Source organism: Carya illinoinensis, chromosome 13 (genome assembly GCF_018687715.1).
Source record: "Carya illinoinensis cultivar Pawnee chromosome 13, C.illinoinensisPawnee_v1, whole genome shotgun sequence".
Lineage (NCBI taxonomy): Eukaryota > Viridiplantae > Streptophyta > Magnoliopsida > Fagales > Juglandaceae > Carya > Carya illinoinensis.
In genome coordinates, this window is record NC_056764.1 from 22,186,826 (window position 1) to 22,206,657 (window position 19,832).

At 31.8% G+C, this 19,832-nt stretch overlaps 1 protein-coding gene across 1 annotated transcript; it reads left to right on the forward strand.

The window, feature by feature from the left end:
* Positions 1–18,305: 18,305 nt before the first annotated feature.
* Positions 18,306–19,188, forward strand: LOC122292917. The gene is made up of 2 exons (XM_043101479.1): positions 18,306–18,418; positions 18,539–19,188. The coding sequence occupies exon 2, from the start codon at positions 18,571–18,573 to the stop codon at positions 19,042–19,044; it is 474 nt and encodes a 157-aa protein (XP_042957413.1). The 5' UTR covers positions 18,306–18,418; positions 18,539–18,570; the 3' UTR covers positions 19,045–19,188.
* The last annotated feature ends 644 nt before the right edge of the window (positions 19,189–19,832 follow it).

The following is a 19,832-nucleotide window of genomic DNA, read 5'->3' on the forward strand; positions in this document are numbered from 1 at the left end:
TCTGCACACCAAATATGCACACCAGTATAAATGAATTTTGTTTCTTTTAAATATTTTTAAACATTCTTAACCATTAAAAAATTAAAAAAATTATAAATTCATTAATAGTCACTTTCTTAACAATTAAGAAAAAAATTAAAAAAATTAAAATATACGAGTGAGCACATTTGAGAGTCATATTATCATTTTTGAAAAGAAAACCCAAACAAAGCATAAGAATGAATGCACAAGCTAGAAATGAAAGAAAAGTGAAGGCAATGAGTGTGAAAATGGGTTGCAGGCTACCACTGATACTGGCACGCGGGACTCAATCTGTGACGAACTGCTCTAATTTTCTTGAATTGCGGTTTGGATTGTGAGTTGAGATGAAAATTGAATAAAATATTATTAGAATAATATTTTTTTAGTATTATTATTGTTTTAAAATTTGAAAAAGTTGAATTATTTATTATATTTTGTATAAAAATTTAAAAAAATTATAATGATGAGATGAAATACTTCTTGCATTCAAACAGGCATGCAAGTGATTCTTAAGTCTCAAACCTCGAACTTCATTCTACAATTTAGCGTATGATTCAAACTCAGCTTTTACCTATAAAAAAAAAAAATTGAGTCATGTACTTTAAAAATTTTGGAATAATTTTAGAAGTCTAAAATCATTTAAATGAAGTATTTTTAAGATTACTTAACCAAACCTATATTTTTTGAGTTGAACCTCATCAGTTTTGTATAGGTTTGGCAAGTGGGAAGAGACACAAAATTTTCATCTCATCTAATCTCATCATTACAATTTTTTCAGATCTTCACACAAAATATAATAAACAATTCAACATTTTCAAATTTTAAAACAATAATAATATTAAAAAATAATATTTTAAACTTTCATCCGAAACAAAAATTTCTCGACTCTCTATTCAAACCTACCCTAAAGTCCCGAAAATAAAAATTAGTTTTGCAAATTCATTTATCTAAATAATTTTATTTCTCCTAAAAGTACTCTTTAAGATTCATTATTTTGTTTTACCTCAAAAACTCTATTTATTGGGTCAAGAATAAAATAATCTTCATTCCTCTATTTTTAAGAACATGATTCAAACTTATTTAAGGACTTTCTATAAAATCTAATTATTTTATTAATGTGAAACGTGGTTCTTGACATAATCCTGATTGTGAACATTATAAAGAACCATGATATGCACGGATAGCAAATATTATCAATACAATGTAAAACAATTACCTGGCTTCCCCACAGGTAAGGTAAATAAAACCACCGTCAAGAAATGTTTTTTTTTTTGGGAGATTACGATGATACTAGAGTAGACGAGGCTATTTAATTTGTAAGGCCTAGGAGGTCGACTATATATTCTTCTCATTCCCCCCATCTAGTAATTTCAAGACAATCTTTAGCAATAACTCACCTTCTAGATCTTTACTCAAGACCTGCATCACACTTGATGAAGACCAAATGCTTTGCTCCCTCTAGAACATAGATGAAAAAACCACTTCTCATCTCTTCCTCTAGTGTCCTTATTCTATAATCCTATGGAGAAAGTCAACGTCACCCTTAGACATTTCCATACCAGCTAGAGATGACATATCAAACTAGATATTGTTAATTATTGACCCTATAAACATATTGCATATCACACAAGAAGATTCTCATAAATTTCAACTATATGCAACCATTGTAATAGACACTTTGTGGTATTATAGAAATAGGAGCATCAATGAGTCCAAAAACACTCCCATCGACTATTTTGGGGCACAAATCTTACACACTTATAAAGATCATAGCAAGGCATGAGAGTGGAAAACATTGATCAATGTAACAGCTCGCTAGAAATTCAATTGTGGAATTTTTATTGACTTTAGGAACCTCGTGAAGATTCTATAAGTTTTCACGAATCCATTAATCATATAGGTTTTAGTCTAATTACATAATTAGTGTTATTACTCATTATGATATCAGAAGTGTGTTTTTGATTATTGGAGATAGTTAGAAGTGTCAAAATGTATTATGGTTTGTGCCATTAGACTCGGAGGGTCATTTAAGGTCTTATGGCCTAATAACACTTTTTCATATTTTCGGACGAAACATCTATTCAAAACTGTAGATATTATTGGATAAAAATATCTTGAACTAAATTTTGTGGATATTTTGGATAAAGATATCTTGAGTTAATTTTTGTAGATATTATTAGGTAAGAGAGTTCTACACTCCACTCTTACTCCGGGTAAGAGAGTCCTACACTTAATTCTCACTTCGGGTAAGAGAGTCATACACTTAACTCTCACTCCAGCCTCATCTCTTCCATATCTCATCCATAAGTATCTCCAGCCACCCCTCCCCATGAAATTATCTTCATTTACACTTTCCATTAAAAGAATATCAAACACTCTCTCTCGGACAGCTTTTAGGTGTTCTTTTGCACGCCCATTTCGAAGCTTCTGTAAGTGTTTTATCATAAAGTCTCCTTCATATAAGTTGTTCCTTTTTGAGTCTAGTTTATGTGGATATCTTATTTGTCCCATTTCAAGATTATTTGGTCAGTTAAATATTATGTAAACTATAGAAAGGTCATTATAGGAGATAAACTGGAGAATATGTTATAGTTTGGAGTTTTTGACCAAGCTAATGGATAGATATTGGTCTGAAATTTTTATGGAGTATTGTTAACATGTGTATATGATTATTGGTTGAGGATGTTTTCATGATTAAAGATTTTGATGAAAGATTTTCTTAGATTTAGAAACTTAGAAACTAGAAGAGGAAAAACAGTTTCTGTTTTAAGAAAGTTTAACTCTTTGGTGGTCTAAACCTATTCCAATGACTTTGATAATTTTATTGGAGGATCCTAAGCATCTTATATACATGTTATATTATTATTTTGAAGATATTTGATATTAGTTTCAAAGATATGAAATTTTATGCAAAAAGATATTCAAATAAGCCAAAGTGTGGATGTTCTTGGTTAAATTTATGTTTTGGTTAATTTTTAACCATGTGATCTTGAATTAGAAGCTTATATATGTTTTAGGATATCTTTTTAAACCATGTGATGGTTTGGTTTGAAGATCACATATTTATAAGTCATAGATCAAAAGGTTGATAAAAACAAGTTGGAAACAAAAATCAATAGAAATAGCAAATGAGAATTTCGACCCTATGGAGTTTTAATAGTTGTGATTAGTTTTAAATTTTTCTAAATTGATATTTGAATTGAGGATAAAATTTACATGAGGCATGTAAATTTTGGTGACTTTTGGAGTTAGTATGCAAAATCCTTAAGTTATGGGTAAAACGGTCATTTTCCTACATATTTTTCATATTTCAATTTATTAGTGATTTAGTGCTAACTTTTAGAATCACTAATTACAGTTTCTCGTAATCGCGCTTAAGGTTTTATAAGAAACGCGGAGATCGAGGTAAGTTAGCTTTTAACTTACTAGCAGTCTACTATGTATATGTGCTAATTAAAGGAACTACAGTGTATGTATGTGTGTTATTATATATGTCATGCCATGCCAAGTTATCGCCTAATTTTCTATTATATAGAATTTATTCTGTCATCAATTTTTATCTGTTACATAATATATTTTGTTATGTATTACTGTACATTACAAGTACGTCATGCTAAGTATGCCATCTGTTACATGTATGTCAAGTCATGTAATATTCACTGTTGCAAGTATGTCATGTTAAATATGTTGTCTATTATATGTTATGCTATGTTATGAAATGTTTCTATCTCAAGTTGGTCATGTATTTCAAGTTATGTTCAAGTCACGTTATGTTACGTCAGGGTTTCAGTCCTTTCGTATTCCAGTCACGTTTCATATTGAGTGTGTAGAATACATGGGGCCACAACAACTGTGGAGTATGTATTTACACGTAGAATACATGGGGCCACAACAACTGTGAAGTATGTATTTTTCATGTTAAGTCAAGTTTGTGTAGAATACATGGGGCCACAATAACTGTGGAGTATGTATTTACACGTAGAATACATGGGGCCACAACAACTGTGGAGTATGTATTTTTCATGTTAAGTCAATTTTGTGTAGAATACATGAGGCCACAATAACTGTGGAGTATGTATTTATACGTAGAATACATGAGGCCATAACAACTGTGGAGTATGTATTTTTCATGTTAAGTCAATTTTGTGTAGAATACATGGGGCCACAACAACTGTGGAGTATGTATTTACACGTAGAATACATGGGGCCACAACAACTGTGAAGTATGTATTTTTCATGTTAAGTCAAGTTTCAGAACAAGTTCATGATAAGTCAAGTTTCATATCACGTTCATGTTAAGTCAAGTTTCAGAACAAGTTCATGATAAGTCAAGTTTCATATCATGTTCATGTTAAGTCAAGTTTCAGAGCAAGTTCATGCTAAGTCAAGTTTCAGATCAAGTTCATGTCAATTCAAGTTCAGTTCATGTTTCAATTTAAGTTATGTCAATTATGTTATGTTGTACGCCAAGTTATACTTTAATTACTTATGAATTTGATTATGTAATTATGCTTTTACTGTTATCCATGCATCATTAGCTTGTGTGGAAGTTTTTTGTTAACTTGCTAAGATTTGTAATCAAATCTCACTGTGGTAGTCCCAACTACCATTCCTCCCGAATGGTAGATCTTGTTACAGGACCTGAAGGAGAATCAGAAGCTGACCAACTAGACACAGTTGACTGAGCGACAATGTGACGTCAATGTTAATGTAGTAGTTAACGTAAATTACTACTTGTACTATGGAGTTGCATCTCCAGTACTTTTTGGATCATAAGCATTTTGGACTAGTGTTATGATCTTAGTTGTTCAATGGGTCTTTATATATGAAGAATATTTTAAGCATTTGGGATATTTTCAATTTGGTGCATAGTATTGCTAAAGAAAAAAATTTATCCGCTGCGAATATTGCATAATGTTAGATGCATGTTAGGAACATTGCATCATATATGTCATGAACGGGGGCAGGTAACCTTGTGTTGCATGTCTCGACGCTTCAAATGTCCATCTGATCCCAAACGGAATTTGGGGGCGTCACAATCAATTTCCTTGAAAGGTCTCTCCCATCACAAGAGCATTTCTCAATCAAATTTGACGTAGCAGTAAGATCAAGTGGTAGCACCTCAGTAGTAGTTTGCAGAGTACACAACGGAGCAGTCCAGTTTGTAATAATAGAATTATCAACTAGTTGTAATCCAAATGAAGGAGAAGCTATGGCAGCATTTATAGGCATCCAAGAGGCACACTCAAGACGACTAAACAAGATTATCATAGAGGAAGATTTACAAAAAGTCATAACAGCCTTGCAATAGCCACAACATAACACAGACTAGATAATTGAGGGTATCATCTGTGACACACAATTCCTACTGTGAAACTTTGAGGAGTTACTGTAACAAAATCCCATCATTCTCAAAATCGATGTGCACATTCCATTGTGCAATGAGTAGCAACCAACAACATGTTAGGTAGCATACCCCTGAACAGGAACCCTCAATGTCTATTGGAATTCCATAGCGAAAAAGATCCACTTATCTAAGCTGTTTCTTCCTTTTGAATTGTATCCTTTATTTACTGCACTAAATACAGTTGTTTTAATGTTGCTAAAGTTTCTAATGAAGTCTACTTGTTGAGAGGAAATTTTTTTTTCAAGGCAATCTACTTTAAATTGGAATAATTTACAAGAGGTGGGTATCAACCATAAACATCAAAAATTTAGAAACTAAAAATAAGATAAATGATATTTGTAGTCTTAGGGCGTACAAATCCTGAGCACTCCTTTTGAAAAAATGGGTAAATCTGGGACCCATATGAAAAAAATTCTTTTTTAATAGTGAATCCTACATTTTTTTTTTAAAGGGAGTTTGTAAAGCTTACACACCCTAAAACTGTATCTAGTACTACTCTACAAATAATACCGAATCATGCCAAAGAATAGAACCCAAGCATGCTTGCCAATCTTAGAAATTTGAAGTTTTATCATAAATTGAAGCGCTAGATTCTAATTGTGAATTTTCTATTGAGGGAAGGGAATCTTAAGGGTGTAAAAAATTTCAAGTACATAGAGAAAACCGAACAAACCGGCTATTTTTGGTCAGTTCGATCCAATCTTTGGGTTAGACTAGTCCGTGTCGATTAAAATCTTTAAGAAAAGTTCAATCTTTGATCCGTTTCAAGTAGGGTTGCAATATGTAACATAACTTGTGAATCCAACAAGAAGACGACACGAAATTAGTGAGTTTGAATTTGATGTTAATGGTTTGGGTCAAAATTGGTTGACCCATTAAGACACGATTTATAATTGGGTCAACTTACTTAACACGAAATCAACCCGTTTTGTCATATTTAGAATTTATATCAAAATTAAAATTTTATTATTGTTAAGTTGTAATATTGGTATTTTCAGTATGCTTATGTTTTTATTATTTTTATTATTGAAATTATAATTTTAGACTTGTACTCATATTTGTTATTGTATGGTTTGTAATATTAGTTTTATTATATGTTAAAATTTAAAAAATATTGATATATATTTTTTAGATATTGTGTTTATTAATAAATATAGGTTTTAACTTTTATGTGAAATTATGTTAATCGAGTCAAATGAGTTATGCGTTTTAGTTTAACCCATTTACATGAAACAAATGAGTTTAAATGAGTCATGTCATGTTAACTTATTTTTAATTAATTATTAAACGGGTCAAAACGGGAGACACGACACAATTCGTTATTTAAATAGATTAAGTTAGGGTTTGGAAATTTGGGCTAGGTTCGGGTTGATCTATATACTCGAATGTTCATAACTTGATACAACACAAACACGAACATGAGCATGACTCAACCCATTTAGTGCTATTTTTCATGTTCACTACACAACACATAATGCAGATACTAATTTCATATTTCCGACAGGTGTGTTTTTCACTTTTCTACTTGAGCTTAGGTGCTTGCTGGGTGGTGTTGTTGCTCATAGTCCCATGGTGTTTGGTGATGATTGATGTTTAGGACTTTCAGCCTTTTATGTTTTGGTTGTGGTTGTTCCTTTCACACATTTCTCATGTCTATGTTGATTTTTGTTATTCTGTTTAAAAAATGTAATTGCATGTGGTGACTTGGTATTTTGTGAATTTTGGAATTTTTTAGTAGCTTTTAAGGTTCAATATTTGGTGTTCGATTTGCTTGTTGGTTAATTATTTTGATATGAGTTATGTTTTGAAAATGGAAACTTATATTTATTTAGTTATGTTTGGTTGGATAGAGTTTTTCTTTCTTTTACGTGATTTGTCTATGTAATTATATAATGCTAAAACTTTGTATTAGGGAAAAGAAAACAAAAGTAATCCAAAAAGAAGTAAAATGCTTTTGGATACTTTGACCATAGGCAACATAAGCTTTCATTAACTTTTCTGAGACTACATGGGATGCTGAGTGTGTACTATTTACATATATATTCTCTATACAAAAATAGAATTTCTTAGTATTGGGATGGATGAAAATGTCCGTCACTTCATTAATGTTGCAAGCTTTGCTCATTGACTTTTTAAGCCATGTGATGATTTTGTGCACTAATCTACTACTTTATATTGCCATTTCATCAATACTTAGTTTAATTATGCAACATATCCCATTTTAGCCATGCTCTGTCGCTAACAAGTACATTATTTTTGGCTCGATTACTTTTCTTTAAATAATAATAAAATCTTATTTTGTTACTGTTAAATAAGGTTAATTTGAATTTTCTCAAAGAGCAGAATTCCCACAAATTCGGATCTTTGGTCATCTTACAACTCACGTCGCTTTGTTGGGATTGCACCTCCATGTTGCTTAGGAGGCGACTACAATCTCCTAAATAATTTCATGCTTCAAGATTAAGAATTGATTAAGATAGTTGCTCTAGGAAATTGTAGAGAGATGGGAAAAGTAATGAGATTTTTGAATTCAGATGAGATGAGATAATTTGTAAAAAAGTGTATGTTTAGAGAGTGAGATGAGATGTGATAGTTTTGACTTTTTGAGATTTGATAAAGAGGTGGGTCCCACCAATGATTGAAAATCATTTAATAATTATTGAGTAATAGTTATGAATATATTAATAAAAAATAATATATTTTGAAGTTGTTGACCGAATTTACTCTATATCCCAATAAATAAAATTTTTCTTTTAAAATATTTTATTCTAATTATGACTTATTTATTTTTCTATATATAGGAAATTTGAAATTTTTTATTCTAATTATAAATTAGAATATTATTCTAATTATGACCTATTTATTTATTTTTATATATAGGAAATTCGAAATTTTTTATTTTCATTCAAAATTAGAATATTATTCTAATTTTTAATTGTGACTTATTTTTTTTATATATAAGAAATTCAGAATTTTTTGTATTGCAGTGGGGATGGGGTTGGTTTCAAGATTGACAGATGTTTCAGGAGCAATAATGAGAAATGGGATTGAAAAATAAAAAGGAGGTTGACATCACTCTAGCTTTTCATGCTTTCATTATTTATAATTGATATGTCAGAGGTATTGGTTGCAAAGTTAAAAACTCATAAATGAGATGAGTTTTGCGTTATGACCACTTGATTAGCTAGATAAATTCATCCGTATAGTTGTGATGAGATAATTCATCTAAACTGGCTAACCAAACCGAGCCTAAGTCACCACCTTACTAACATAGTACATCACTTATAACATCTCATCTATGCCCCAGACTATTTGATCTTACTAGGTCAAGTCATCAAAATGACATAATCGCTTGGGTTATGAGACATAAAATAATAAGTAAGAATCCAAACAATTTTTCCTTTATACTCATGTTAATTCAATTAGATTTGATTGTTTTCCTAGACATGCTCCATGTGACTATACCATTTGTGGCCATAAGAAAACATGTTAAAGTTGCGACATCAAGTTTTCATCTCATGACATAGTTCTAGGTTCAAGGGCATAGGGATACATCATCTATTGATCTATTAGGACTCACATAATCATGGAGCAGGGACCCATCCAGTCACTCCTCATATGGTCATCTATAGCACATATAGTATAAAATGTATGTTATGGGAGAACTCCTACTCAATTGGGCTTGTCACATTCAAAATCCGTAGGAATCTTAGTCTAGTAGACATAAAAGGCGCTCGAACTTGAGTTTCTTAGCACAATCACTCATCTAGTGCTTGCCTAAGATCTCACATTCCACTTTAATCAAGTTTCATGAATTTGTGCAAATACTTCATATATGATTCTTGTAAGTCACATCTTAGCCAAACTAAGGCTACATTCTTTAAATTTATTTTGAATGCTCCCAAAAATCAAGATGTTTACTTGCTCGCTTTTCAAGTGCTATAGTAATTAATTTGTCTCATCTTACTTGTTATTCCAGTGCCAAGGTGATCATCTATGTGAGAGGATTGATATTTGTTTAGTGATATTATAATATGAGATAAACACAATATTGTCACTGACGTAATACATACTAATAGTATCAAATTTACAATAAATCTAGGTTATCCTTAATACAACATACGTAAAAGCACTTATATTCGTAGCCTTACTAAGAGGATCAATTACCATTTCACTAGTAAAGATATGTTGTAGGATCATCTCGCCTCATGTAACAACATTGTAGATGTAATGAAAAAGAATATCTATGTGTTTGGTTTTGCCATGAGATTTGAGATCCTTAGCATATGCCAAAGTTGTCATACTATCACTATATATTTTATTGACTTCATTTGCAAAAGTTGTAACCTTTAGGCGTTGAAAAAATCTCCTCAACCAAACAACCTCTTGTACAGCTATTGAACAAGCAACGTACTTTGAGTCCATCGTGTGAGGGACGCACTAAGTATACACATTTTGATGGGTTTTTGGCGATTCTAATATGTGAGCATGCAAGGGATACAATTGCAATCCCCATTCTCAGTTCACCATTTAAACAAAGTATTACTTTACAATGCAATAAGCTGAGAGAGATGTCAAATAAGCAAAAGGAACTGATGATGCAATGAACTCTGTGAAATTTGAAAACTTCCATTTGTCCCAACAAAGATGACTAAACCCTTGAAAATTAGAATGATGTCTTCAGTTGAACCAAGTCCAAAGGCATAACGAGCAAAGAAAATGATGATGCTAGACTTTTTTCCCCCTAGTGGGTAAGAAAAAAATATGATATTTTGAAACAAGAGGAAAAGATGCATTACTGTGGGTTTTGGTGCGCAAGGGTCTTTAGGAATGTGAAGTGTGAGATAGGTCTTAGTGAAGAAAAGTGAAACCAGAGCATAAAAAGTTATGATGGGTTTAAATAATATGTAAAGATTTCTATGGAGTTGTTTGATTCTTACTGATGCCAAGGAAGAGGAGCTGGCGACAGAGAAGATCTCTACAAGGCTTCAGTTTGAAAAAGGGCTTCTTTTGGAACTTTAGACTACAGCCGATGGAGGAGGAGCTGGAGACGAATGGGGAGGAGCCTTTGACGGAAGAGGAGATGGAGAGAAAAAAGGAGAAAAAGGCTACCTTGCGGGAAAAAAGAAGAAATAAGTCATGGGAAAGAAACTAGCTGAACGAAGTGAAGCATGAATAGAAAGTAATATAAAATTATATGACCTTGCTATAGTAGCCCTTCATATATGAAGATTGAGATGTCTTTACTGTAGCTAATAAGTTGGATGGCATTGAGTTCTAATCCAATGTAGTCCAATTTATAGACTCATTAGCTAAATAAAGAGGTATACTGGCATTTGGCTAATCCAATGTCAGTGCTTTAATGAGAAGGGTTTAATAGGTCATCAATTTAGGGACATATATTCAATATGGACATGCATTTAACAATAACAATTCAATACAAGCATCCACAAATAACAATTTAAAACAGAAAATTTAGACTTGAGGAAATATGCCTAATGTCCCAAAAATAACATTTATTATTATCGATATTTTTTTAATTAAAATTTATTTTTAAAAAATATTCTTAACTCTCTACCTCCATAACAAAAATATGTATGAATTTTAGACTCGCCCAAGATTACACGTGACCACAAAATAACACCAAAAGCTACTTCATGCACCCCCACACGCCTCTTGTTTGTGTGGGATTCGTTTTGGCTCAAGAGGTTGTCTTGTCTCTACTTCACTTGTCGTGGCAGAGAGTGTATATCACCTTCGCTATTTCTGATGTCAAAACAAAAAATTTTGTCATCATAATGTGTATTGTGCATCTGAAAGATAAGGGTGGATCACACTCTCTATAGCCGAGAGTGGGACTAGTAAAAAATATATTGTTCATCATGTTCTTCCTCAATCCAAATTTTTGATTTTTTCTGATTTCGACCACTCATATTCAATTGGCCATAACTTACTCATATTAAGTCTGAATTAAGTGTATGATATGTCAAATTAAAGCTTTTGAGCTCAACTTTCTAACCATATAAGATTTAGTTCTAGAAAATAACAATGGTTGGTTAAAAGTTGGCTCAAAGTTATGATCCAATCCTGAACTTTAAAATTAGGGTTTTGATTTTCTTTCTTTATATGCGACAAAACTTCACCAAATTTAAGGGACATATTTATGACATTATAAGGAATGTTTTCATGTATATAATTTGATCTTAAACATGTCATAGCATAACCTCTAATGACAAATTTGAAACTCAAACAATCATGGCATATTTATATGGGCAAAAACAAGAAGCATAGGCTCTAATGCAAATGTTAAATCAAGTTAGTTGAATTACCTCATGGAGTGGGATTCCCACAAGCTCAAATTTTTACTCGTCTTATAGCCCACGTCGCTTTGTTGTGATTACACATCTACGTCACTTAGGAGGCTACTAGAGTCTCCTAAGTAATTCCATGCTTCAAGATCAAGAGTTGATTGAGATGGTTACTCTAGAAAATTGTAGAGAGATAGGAGAACCCCATTTATTGAGTTTTCTAATGGGTGGTTAGTTAACATTCCTAATGTCAAGTGCTAGTGGTGGGGAGTTAGTTAATTAACTACTTGTAAATTCTCAATTCATGTGAACAGAACATGGGTCATGGGGTATCCACTACTAACCGTTACTAGAAAAATAAAGCTGTAAAAGTTAATATAGCTAAAATTGTTGGTTGGTTTTGTTATGATAGTAGAACATCTTTATTATTTCATGTATCCCAATTGATATAAACTAACATTAAAGAACAAATGTTCAAAACATTGATTTTGGGCATCTAAAAAAATGTAAACAACGCTTAAAATAGACATGCTTCAAAGTTTGGACTTGAGAATATATAAGGTTTAAGTAGCTTTTTATTAAGAGTCCCCTTATAGACACAAAGAGATTCCCACACAAACTGATGTGGTAGTCTACCACGTCATTTTTTTAAAAAAAAAATTTTGGATCACATTTTGCCTTTTGGGGGCTTCATCCTTTCCCGTGTCAATCCTCCAGCCCAGATCCAGTCTGTCCCATTCTTTCTTGAGCTCAGTCCGTTTAGTTCCTCTTCCGGTCATTTGAGCTTTGTCGTTGCATTCCATCGGCTGGTAAATCACTTTTTTTTTTCCCTCTGTTTTCCACTTCCACTTTCATCATCGTCCCCTGTTTTTATTTTTTTTCTTTCCCACTTCCCCGTTACCTCCCACTAGCATAAAGTTGTCTTTCTATTTTTCCCACGTTGTAGAGGTTGTGTTTTCTTTTGAGCTAAAGATACTACTAGTTGAAAGAATTTGAATATTTACCTACTTCAGATTGAAGGATACTCCCAGTTATGAGGACAAACAAAGATTGAAATAGGAGCGATAAAGAAAGCTTTCAAACGAGGAGCATTTACTGGAGGTTACTGTTGCTGGGAGACAAATCCAGCCACTAGTGCGAACACCAAAACTCACTGAAGTGGTCTCTACTTGCCGACCATAAGGTATTGATTTTAGTGGAAAGAGAGATACTTGGTGTCAAAGAGAGCTATCGGAGAGGGTTTTTGGCGATGGCTTTTGGTGAGTGTTATCAACCGTGGTTTGGGCAATGGGGAATTTGAAGAGTCTTTGTCTTTTACAAGTCTGGGAAGCGGAAAGGGAAAGCAAGGAGAGGGTTTGGGTAGTGGGGAGAATTGAAAAAAAAAAAAAAAACTGGCGTGGCAGTTTGGCACGTCAATTCTTTTTTTCTCCTTATCAATTTTTTTTTTTTAATGTCAAAAATAAACTTTGCGTTTAACCCTATAAAATTTGAAGCCCAAGCCCAGTGAATCTGTAAAAGTCAGGCCTGTTTTGATTGGGCTTTTAAAATTTCTTAAAAAGTATCTATTCATGGGCCTAGCCCATACCAACTGTTGAACTATCTACCCAATCGCACGTAGGAAATTGCTTAATTAGGAAAGAGAAATGAAATTTTCAGCTAAGTGTACAAGTATCGCGTATTTCTTTTGAAAAAATTGAGCAAATATGAGATTCATATAAAAAAAATTAATTTTTTAAAAGTAAATCTCACTCTTTTTAAAAAGAAGTGCACAACACTTATAGACCAATGGTTGTATCGCTACTCATAAATGTTAGTAGTTATACGACTTTCCTGGTTTGGAAGTCGAAACCAATAAATTCTAATGTGATTGGTTTGATACAATAAAATTACAAAAGATAAATCATGATTAATCATTAATGGATGGAGATGTTTTTTTTACTTCTTTCCCAAATCAGATAGATCAGACCAAAAAATAATAGTGTGATGGCATTGAGTAAATTTTTTGTAATAATATTAAATAATTAATAAATATTATAATATACACTTGATATATATATATATATATATATATCTATATCTATTCTATTATAATAAGTGTCTATTGAATTGCTACATTAATGAAAAGTAACTTTTCTTATTTTCCCGTGTTAAGTCTGTTTGTATTGTGAATCCTTATAGTTTAGGGATACAATTGTCTTTTTGTATATATTTATTTTACTTTTATCAATGCAAAAGTCTTTCATTGGTACTCTCTCTCTCTTTGGTATTCTTCGCTGCAGTCTAGCCCTTTGGGTATAAATTTTGGGTTTTTTATTTTTTATTTACATGTTGGGTTTTGCAAACATTATAATAAGTTATAATTTGCAAAAAGCTTAGTGCCATATGCTGGCCCCTTTTTTTTTTTTTTTTTTTCTCCCTTCTATCCATGTATCAGCAATAGAATATCTGAATATTACTGGCTATGCATTAGAAGCTACAGAAAGAAAGAGGAAGTATATTAGAAATTAGATAATATACAATATTAGAAAAGTGTATATATTATACAAGATTGTATAATTTTTTCCTAAAATATATTAATGAATTTTTTTAGAAAAATGTAACTTTTTCCTAAATTTTTAGTACTCATTACTGAAGGAAAAAAATTTAAAAAAATTAGAAATAAAATAAAAGAAATCTATTTAATTATATAAAAATAATATTTTTTTTACAAAGTGTCAAGTGGTGAATGCAATTAATTAGTGGTGCAACTAAAACGAAAAATCGTGCAACTAAAACAAAAAACTATGTAATAAGTGTACGAATCAATGCAATTAATGGTGCATCTCATACAAAAAACTATGAAATAAGCATACGAAAACACGAAAAGGCAATTGAATGACCAAGCGGTGTAATAGTGAATTTTAAAGTTTAAACATGAAGAGACAACTGAAAAGAAACTGAAGAGGCATTCAACTGTGTTTAGAAAATTGTTTTTATTTCTTTCACTTTCTTCCCTCCTTTCTCTCTCTCAAATCAAGTGAGGTCAGGCCAATGTACCTTTTGCATTCAACTGTGTTTCAAGTGTGGAGGTGCTAAAGTTCGAAGGAAAATTAAACAAGTGAGTCTAACTGCCTTTCGTGTGTTTATGGTATATATAGTTTATCTATGCATTACAAATGTTAGTTCATAGAAAAATATATTTCCGAAGTGTACTCTTGAATCTCTAAAGTAGAACTCCACAACAAAAGAACATAGGAACAAATAACAGTAAAGCATTTAAAATTTCTCTACCAATTAGAAATAGCATCATAAAAGGCTTCTACTATGTTTAGTTACCTTGACAGTGCATATGAAGAATTGACGTTGGGGCTTGCATTTGCTACGCTAACAATTCCCGAATTGTACCCAAAAAAAGCAAATTTCCTACAAACAAACAAACCAACAAGTTTCAAAACAAAAAAGGACCACAAATTTAAAAAGATCACAAAACAAACCAACAAGCAGAAATCATTGTGTGTCGTGGTGGTGTGAGTGTGAGATAGTAACCGATAGACCAACAGAAGATTTAGCCAGCACACCATACCGATGGGTATACAACTAAGAAAACAAAAAAAAAAAACTCACAGAAGATTTAGCCAACACTCGATATTGACAGGACACCATACCAAATATCTTACCACAAACGTTTATACAAGGTCTTTTTACAAATATCTTACTTATAAAGAAAACAATTCATGCTCACCTGCTCAATGCAACTGTAAGTATGTTGTAGATTGTTAAATATATCAGTTCATAAGAAAGTTGCTTTTCAGAGGATTTGAGAAATAAGAGCAAAACCGAAGAACAAAGTGAAGTTTATATTAAATGTAATCTTATAGAAATCGAGAAATCTTACAAGGATAGTGATTACCATGTATGCAATAATTCACTAAAAGAATATGTAAAGAAGAAAAAGCCAACAAAATTTCAACTTGTCAATAAATTCAAAACATCGTCTTCAAGACTAAATCCAACCACAAGATTATACATAAAGAAAGAAATGTTACAAAGATAGCCAACTGTAAGTGTGCAGTAGACTATTAAAACAACATCTAAAGAAGAAAAAATTAAAATAATTCTAGGTAATAAATCGCATATGAGTTCTTCACAGTTAGATAGAACTAGAAATTAATTTTAATAAATAAAAAAAAAAACTTCTTAGATCTGAACTAAAACGTTTAGATTTGTCGAAGTTTGTAAAGATTAAAAAAAAAAATCAATAAAACATGTAAATCTAAAGAAGGAAATTTCTGAAAAATTTGAGATTTCTCATGAGGCACATCCGTGTTCTTAACGGCTAAAGAGCAATTTCACAAAATGAAACCTTTTTTTTTTTTTTTTGCCAAAACAAAAGGTAAAAGTTGTAAATCCGAACAATAGACAAAAAATAAATAAATTTACCCAAGTACATCGACAGATCTAAAGTAAAACTTTTCAGAACTAAACAAAATCATCTAAATATGTTGAAGTTTATAAAGAAAAAAAAAACTTTTATCCATACACACCGACACCCAATGGATGCTGATTTTGTTGTGTTTGTTTGACAAAAAAATCATGGAGGTGAAACAAGGAGCTTTGATGTGGTTGAGAGGAGGAGTAAATCGTTGTATGTGGCATGATGGTGTTGGTGTGAGACAGGCAGAAGAAGAGAAAGAATGGAGAAATCAAGAAAGAGAGGAGAAGCCTCTGGAATGTGTTTCTTAGGAGAGAGAGAGAGAGAGAGAGAGAGAGAGAGGGTTGGGCTTTTTGTGTTGAGAACAATACCATTTTCATTTTTGGGCTAGTGGGCGGGTTGAGCTTTATGGTTGATTTTAGGCCTAGATAAATTGGGTTGAGTTTATTTTTTGGGTGGTTTCAAATGAGAAAAAAACACATTGTTATGTGTTTGTGGACCTAGCTACTAGCACATGGTTTATTTTACATTTTTCACTTAGTATATGAATTGTAAATAAAATTGTATTAAGAATTTAAAAAATGAAAAAAAATAAATTTACATTGTTGTAAAATTTTATTTGTTTTAATTTATACTCTAATAATTATTGCAAATTTAATAATAATATTTACAAAAAAAATTTGAATTTGCTAATGTCATATGGGAAAATAAAAAAGAAGATGCGTGGCTTGGAGCTGGCCATACGATAGGGGAAAAAGGAAAAAAAGAGAGGCATAAACGGATTGGGTTGGGGATGATAAATATTCGACATATATAGTTAACTATAATTTTTAAAATTAGTAATAATAGTTTTATTAATATAAATTTTTTTTTTAAAGAATGAAATATATACAATTAAAACTATTAATATAAACATTAATTTTTAAAATTATTATATTTATTAATATAATGTTGTATGGCAAGTCATCATGTTGTATATACAGTAAGAATATGCGGGATAGACTCTTGTTATAATAGAATATATATATATATATATATGTACAATAAGAAATATATTTGTGTATGTATATACAATACAATCAAAATTTAAACTGTTTTTTGTGTTTAAACAAGAATTGTTCTCCTTATCCTAAACATATAAAAGACTCAGCTATTCATTTCAAAATCTGTAAATGCATTTGTTTTATATTATATATATAAATATATTCTTTTTTGCTAGTCCCTACTTGTAATTTTTAGTGGGGACTTGCTTTGAAAAACAAATTAATTTTGACAAATATTTTATATAAGATATAAGATTTTTGATATGTGATACTGATCTATACTTTTTATAGATTCCCTTTTCATAGTTTTTTTTTCATTTGATGTCTTATTTTGTTATCTTCATTTTCTTGTTGACTGGAAGTATAAATAATTCGGTTGTATGTATTGTTCAACATAAGAATCAATGGAATTATTTATAGCGTTTAAGATGCTATATAGTTGTTATTTATTCATTTAGTCTTACTTTTGTGGAACAATATCCAACATTTGGAAGAATTGTTTCCTTCATTAACATAATAAGAAGTGGTAAAAATGCATTAATGAGTTACAAAATATTTGTTTTGAAACGGTATTATTAAATTATGCAAAAGTTACGTTTGGAAACTATTCTCTTCATTACAATATATATTATTATTTTTTAAATAATCATTTCACCCAACTAGACAAACGTACTTTGCATGTTTATCCTGTCCTAGTATATATATATGTGTGTGTGTGTGTGTGTGTGTTTTTGTTTCTCAAGAGTACAAGAGATCCAACTCTTATTGCCAACCAAACATAAGGGTATGATATAAAAATAATATAAAGTAGAACTGGAATTTTATAACGGATTGGGAAGCACCCACAACATTTTCCCTGGAACCAAACAGGTGTGCGGTGGCCACCTCACAAAATATCTCTATACGATAGGTACATAGGTTTTTGCATGCAATAGAATGTCAAAAATCAGTTACTATCTTGACACCTCTACACCCTTGTAGTGGTCCACAATTAACATCGCTTACAATCATTTTTTGTAAGTTCTCCACCTTACCCTTTCCTTAAATCTCGTTTGTTCCTCTCTCTCTCTCTCCCTCTCTCATATTGTAATTTTATGATCTCCTAATTAAAGGTATTCCCACTCCATGCTGTTTGTCTTTCTCTCTTCTTGAATCCCATGCTGATAATAGAATTTTCATAGCACTTTCAAAGAAATGAGCAGCCCCTGTCTTCTTCCGGGAATATCCGGTTGTTCTTCCAGTCGGAGTTCCCCTTCTAGTTTCCGGCCATACCCTTCCTCAATTAATCCAAAGTAAATTGGAGATTTTTACAAAGACTTATTGTTTTCCATTTTCTTTTTATGTCTAGGTGTTAACTTGCTCGCCTGAGGTCGACTCACAATGAATCGAGAGGTTTTGTGGCGATCTCATGCGGGTCGAAATTGGCGAAAGCCATTGCTTGCAGATCATGAGGAAAACGAGGGGAAAGAGAGACGACGAGTAGGGGAGGTGGCAGGAGGGACGGCAGCTGAGTGTGCCGCGATATGCTGTTGTTTTCCGTGTACCGTGATGAACCTACTAATATTGGCGGTGTACAAGGTGCCGACAGGGCTGTGTAGGAAAGCTTGGAGAAAGAAAAAACTACAGCATTTGAAGAAGAAGAAAACAGTAGGGCTATTGGCAAATAGTGGAAGTAATCACGAGGAAGGAAAGTTGGAGTTGGCATTGGAGATGGAGGTCATGAAGGGGGGGAGTCGGATAGGGATGGATAATAGCGATGTGGTCAACTTGGAGAAGGAGATGTGGGAAAGGTTTTCTCGAGGCGGCTTCTGGAGGAGCCCTTCTGAGAGAGAAAGGCCTCATCCTCTTGCATGAAATTTAATTAATTTCATACAATTGGGTTAAGAGTTCAAGATCAAGGTTGATCCAATTTTACATTTCAATTATTACAAATTACATGTGTACGTAAGTACGTTGTTTCTCTAATCACCAAATATTAAACTTAATTAATTTGTTTTCCTTCTTTTGTGCGACTGATTGAGCAATTGTAAAAGCAGTTTTCTTGTTTTTTTTTTCCCCCTTGCTTTTCTTGGAAATTTCTTTTCATTATTATATCAAAAGTAGAAAAATTCCCATAACTAAGGGAACACTAACAATCATCTAAAGGGTACTAGGGTTTATTTGAAGTTCTTTGATTACTGTGTTCTAAGTTGTAGAGTAAGAAAAAGATAGAAACATTACAACAACATATGATAGTTTTTGTGATGCATAAAATTGCCACATAAAAGGAAATAATGCGACAAATTATTCTTTGATGAAAAAACATAATCGTCACAATAACCCCATCACGTTCAAACAACATAAAAACAATGTCCAAACGTAAACATTTGGATGTTTTGGATCAGCTGACATTAGAATGCTACTGTTATTTATGCTTGAACGTAACTTAAGATTGTATTCAAGCATATGTGGATGTCGGTTCTATTCGTTCGAATGTTTAGCTATTTGTACATATTCAATGACACATTCAAACGTAAAACACTATTTGGATATAAAATTAGCATATTTGAATGAAATGTTTACGATTAATTCGAGTATAATTGGAATTTACATTTAAACATAAAATTAGATATATTTTATTTTAATGAAAAAGGTTATAGAAA